Source organism: Lipotes vexillifer, unplaced genomic scaffold (assembly GCF_000442215.2).
Source record: "Lipotes vexillifer unplaced genomic scaffold, Lipotes_vexillifer_v1.1 scaffold890, whole genome shotgun sequence".
Classification (NCBI taxonomy): domain Eukaryota; kingdom Metazoa; phylum Chordata; class Mammalia; order Artiodactyla; family Lipotidae; genus Lipotes; species Lipotes vexillifer.
The window spans coordinates 1368034-1373707 of record NW_006776053.1 but is presented as its reverse complement, the minus strand read 5'-3'; the positions used below and the strand labels follow the sequence as shown (position 1 = coordinate 1373707).

The following is a 5674-nucleotide window of genomic DNA, read 5'->3' as shown; positions in this document are numbered from 1 at the left end:
GGGGGGGGGGGGGGGGGTAGCGTACTACATCTGGAATTATTGCATCAAGCAGTTTATAGGTTCAAAATATAAAAAAAGGTTCAAGAATCACAGCAAGTAATTAAACTATGTTAGTGATGTTAGGGGGTTCCATTCCAGGTCTTTGAGGATGGTGTCATGAATGAGTTAATAGTTAACCCTCCTATAATCTCCTCTTTGGTACCACAGATACAGCACTAGATTGGATGGACCCTTGGGGTTAGTTAGTTAGTAGTAGCTCACATATGTTGAGCTTTGACTTTGTCAAGTACTGTGTAAAGTCTTTACATGCACTATCTCATTTAATCCTTTTAACAGACCTATAAGGTAAGTGCTGTTGTTAATCCCAGTTTATAGCAGGGTTAGGGTTAATCCTACTTGGGTCATATCAACTGAAAGTGTAAAAGGGATAAGTCTCCAAAGTAAAACCAGAATGCCATTAACCAGAAGGGGGGAGTGGTTGCTAGGCAGATAAAAGCAATAGATGTCCACTTTAACTATTTTTCATAGTATTTCTTTTTTTTTAGTCACCCTGTCTTTATTTGTGTTTGATCTAGTTACTTTGAGTTCCGAATGTTGTTTTCAGAAAATGTGTTAGGCTTTGTCTTTTCTTGAGACTTCTAGTACAGCTTTTTCATTTAATGTCCAGAATCTGAGGTCCAGAATAGGGAGTGACTTGCCTAAAGTCATATGACTAAACTAAAAGTGGCTTGAACTATAACTTGCCCATTATACTATTCTGCCTTCCCATGTTTTTTGTCCTATTTTTGAGTCAATTTGTATTAAGTGAGTGCTTATTCTCAGTTTCATTTCTGGCAGGATGTTCAGTATTGGACCCATGTGTAATGAGTGATTTCCTCATTGCCTGGCATCTCTCCACAGCTTTTCTGATCCCCATGTGTTTAGGTAGAGAAGGTTTAAAGTTGCTCTGAGGTGAGCCTTTTTAGGCATCTCATCCACTTTAGCAGCTTCCAAACTCTGGTTTCCCAGATTAGATTTCCTCATTCAGACATTCCACACACTTTGCAGGCTAGACTTAGATTTTCTGATCCTGTGACTTCCTTCCCCTAGACTGTGATCTAGAGGCAGGGTTGTGTTTTCTGTTTAGTTCATTCTGCATTTGAGCACCTTACGTAATGTATCGGCAACTGTTTCGGGCATAGAAGCAGCTCTGCAGATGGATATGGCACTGTGCCTACCCTTGAAGAGCTCACTGTCTAGTGGAGGAGGCAGTTATTTAAGTTGTGAATGCAGGAGAGGCCTCTTCTGTTTTCCATGTTTCATAGTTGTCATATTTGAGCTGGGTCTTGAAGGATGATGAATAGTTCTTTACCAAGAAGGACTGTGGCTTGTTTGGTGAATGCCCAGGGTTGCAAGGACTTTAAAAGTGGTGTTTAAACAGTCTACTTGCTGTTTGAATCCTTCTCCACATGACGCTCAGTTGCTCTTTTGGCTTCTGGTTGCCTGGCTCTGATGACAGAAAATGTTCTTATATCCCTCTAGGCCTAGGTTTGCTCCATTGTTTTTGAATTTACCATTGAGATACTACAGTTGATATTTATTGAACATCTGCTTTGTACTATGCTTGTGAGACATAATGGGGTTACAGCTGTGAACAAGACAGGCCAGGTCCCTTCCCCTAGGGTGGTGGAACACTGTTAGTGGAACAGTCTAATAGTGGCATCAGACATTGAGCCAATAATTCCTTGCTGATGAGTGCACAAAACATTATAGATAATTATAACAGGGGGCTTTGACCTTGTGTATGAGACAAGGATAAGGGAGGCAAGAAAAAGATTTTCTGAGAATGAGTAGAAGGCAAACTGGAGAGAGTAAGCAGTCATTCCAGAAAAATAGAACTTTCATCACCTGTGTATAGAACACCTACTGGGTGTTTGCCACTCACTGTGCTTGATTTTTCTCTTCAGTGTGATAGCTACACACCAATCAGAAAGATGTAGCTCAGATTTTTTGGGCCTGAAATGTGCTTTGAGAGGTATTTATTCCAACTTGAATAGCATATTTATTAATGGAAGAATTGCTCCCATTTGTGTGTATAGGTAAAATTCTTAAGCAACTGTGAAAATTTTAAGTAAAATTATCCTGTTGGATATTTTATAAGTTCATATTTTGTATATTTTGCTTTCTTTTGGAAAATAATTAATTGATAACATAGTAGAACATGACGAGTATTAAGTACATTGTAATTTTATTACGAACTTTTTATAGCTAACTTTGGCATGCTTACTCATAATTACTTGTGCTGTTGTTTATTGAGCTCCTCTGTGCCAGGGACTGTGCTAAATAAGCATTTTATATCAGTGTCCCACTTAATCCTCGTTACTATCCATGATAAGTGCTGTTACTATCTCCATTTTTTTATATAAAGATGATGAAATGGAGGCTCAAAGAAGGATGTACAGTAGCTAAATGTTATAGAGCGAGGATTCAAATCCAGATTTGACATCTGAGTCTGGATTTTTTTTCCCGCTATATGATACTTGATTTTTCATATTTGGAGGCACCTTGGAATAATTCATGAATTGTAATCTTTTTTTCCTGTTGTTTTCTCTTTAGGTTTTTGTCAGGATGAATTGGCAGAGCTTGACCCAAGCACTAGTAAGTTCTGAATGTTCCCCAGTGTTCATGTGTAAGAAAAGTGTATGTGTGTGTACTTTGAAATGTATAACTTAAGATGACATTTATAGACCTATTGACAGATTTTTTTTTTTTTTTTTTTTTGCGGTACGCGGGCCTCTCACTGTTGTGGCCTCTCCTGTTGCAGAGCACAGGCTCCGGACGCGCAGGCTCAGCGGCCATGGCTCACGGGCCCAGCCGCTCCGCAGCATGTGGGATCTTCCCAGACCAGGGCACGAACCCGTGTCCCCCGCATCGGCAGGCAGACTCTCAATCACTGCGCCACCAGGGAAGCCGTATTTACAGATTTTATTTCACTTTAATTTATGATTATGGGGAGGGCATTCTCTCTTTTCTAGTTATGTTTCCTTTTTCTTCTCCTAATGTTATTTGGTGGCCAGAGTCTAGCCATTTAATAGAAAATTATTTGCTGAAAATTTCTATTTAATACTAGTTTCTTGTTCTCCATCATCCATGAAACCACCACCAACAGAAATTGTGCTTTCATTTATGCACACATACAACCATATACCCACAACCACTTTTTAAAATGTTGACATAATTTTGATATAATTTATTTCAAAGAAGGATTATGTAAAGGTTTAGATATTTATAGTTGATAACCTTCATACCACAGTTTAATTTCTAAAGCATCTTCAACTACATTCTTAAGTTTAAGTTATGAGAATGACCATTTCAAAGTCTAATTAAATGATGCTTTTCAGGACTATATAAGTCTTGATCATAGATAATCATCTGTGTTTATAGTGCTCTCATAATGTGGCATACACCATTCTGGGATATGGAGAATATTCAGTGTATACATACCTTATTTTGCTATAATACCAAAAGGTCGAATGATACTTTAGATTGAGACTCCATGAGATGATTTAGAGTTATTTTTTCTAGTTCTTGTACTTGTTAGGGTCATGGGGCTGGTTATCGGTCACCATTCTGCTGTTGAGGTAAGCGATAAAGTTCACCTTCTCACCATCCTGACTAATATCAGCTGTGGACATTCTCATATTTTCCTCACACACCTTAATAGTATAAACATTCATGTTTGTTCAACTAACTTTTTTTTTTTTTTTTTTTTTTTTTTTTTTGGTGCGGGGGCGATACGTGGGCCTCTCACTGTTGTGGCCTCTCCCGTTGCGGAGCACAGGCTCCGGACGCACAGGCCCAGCGGCCATGGCTCACGGGACCAGCCGCTCCGCGGCACGTGGGATCCTCCCGGACCGGGGCACGAACCCGCGTCCCCCGCATCGGCAGGCGGACCCCCAACCCCTGCGCCACCGGGGAAGCCCTCAACTAACTTATTAATTACAAGATAAAATAAGTCTCATAATGCTTATCAAACACCAGGGAAATAGATTTGTCTTTCTACAAGTCATAAAGTTCAGAATCAGCTTTGTAGGTAATATAGGCTCAGTTTACCCCACCTTCCTACCTGACATCCCATTACCTGTGAGTGAACACACTATTTTCACTGCCTTTCTCTTAATGAATAGCCGTAGTCATTTAGGAGGAGGAAAAGGTAAATTCTCGAGTCATGGTCCTCTCTTAGAAGCATTTTTGAACACTAGGAAGGATATTGACATGCCCTGTGATCTTTCAGATAGAACTACACATAAAACAAGCCAGGGGCTTCCCTGGTGGCGCAGTGCTTGAGAGTCCGCCTGCCGATGCAGGAGACGCGGGTTCGTGCCCCGTTTCGGGAAGATCCCACATGCCGCGGAGCGGCTGGGCCCGTGAGCCATGGCCGCTGAGCCTGCGCGTCCGGAGCCTGTGCTCCGCAAATGGGAGAGGCCACGGCAGTGAGAGGCCCGCATAACGCAAGGGAAAAAAAAAAAAAGAAAAAAAAACAACAACAAGCCAGATAATTGAGAACTCAGTTTAACATTGAATGTTCTCTGCAACAGGCCCAGTTCTAGGCTCCAGGGATACACAAATAAATAAATCTGTGTCCTGCCCTAATTTATTAATAGTCTATTGGAAAACATTTCCTTGTCTGGAATTATTTCAAAATACACTTTTTTAAACCTCTAATTTAGCACATAGTATCCAAATTTATTCTTTTTTTCTGAACTTAGTAGCAATTGAAAATACTCATGCCCATCTTCTAGGAAAGGCAATTGATATTCTTATGAAGATTATTATTGGATTATTGTTCTTTCTGGGCCAAGTAATTCTAACTCATTTAACATTTCTGCATAGACTCTCTAGCTAGATATTGTGCTTTATATACCTCTCCATTCCATGAGAATGAACAGATATTGAATCATAATTTTATATATCAGTATAGAATGGGAGTTACCTAAAAATAATCATTTTTCTTTTAAAAGTCTTACTTAGCTTATGTGGCCAATATTTTCAATAGTTCCCATGTTATTTTTGTGAAGTTAGTATTTTTGGTCTTTCTCTTTGAAGAAATACATAAAGATCTGGCATTATAGTAATGAATGGGAAGAAACAAAAGTTTATCATCTGGTCTGAGTCAATCTTGGGGTTCAATTGAGCATGCTCAGTCCTGCCAAGTCATAGCACACCTCAGGATTGAAATGGGCTGTACACATGTGTAAAGTTGGTTATGGTTGTTGATACTACAAATTCCATGGCTTCTGATTGGGAAGGAATCACATCTATTTTAATATTTCACAACTTCTGCACATTAGATGGAGAATAATAGGGTTTTCTTTGTGATGCATCTTTGGAATTTAGAGGCTCCAATGTCTCCCTTACCCCCCAAATTCCTGATAAGGAAGGCCTGCTAATACTTGCTTATTTTGGACCAGGAAATACCATTGTTGCTGATTTCCCATTTTGCTTAGCAGTGGTTGTAGACAGCAAGTTTGGGACAACATGTTGGAACAGGATGAGGAAAGACTGACTTTGTAAAATTTGTATAGCCTTTTTTTTTCCCCTACATTTTTTTTTTTTTTTTTTTACGCTGGCCTCTCATTGTTGTGGCCTCTCCCATTGCAGAGCACAGGTTCCGGACGCACAGGCTCAGCGGCCA

General features: G+C 39.8%; 1 protein-coding gene across 1 annotated transcript in view; it reads left to right on the top strand.

Moving 5' to 3' along the window:
• Nucleotides 1-5674, top strand: part of NR6A1 (nuclear receptor subfamily 6 group A member 1) — a 218897-nt gene that overhangs the window by 28716 nt on the left and 184507 nt on the right. The window contains exon 2 of the mRNA XM_007450257.1: nt 2596-2637. Coding sequence (XP_007450319.1) covers nt 2596-2637 — 42 coding nt within the window. The remainder of the gene's footprint in view (nt 1-2595; nt 2638-5674) is intronic.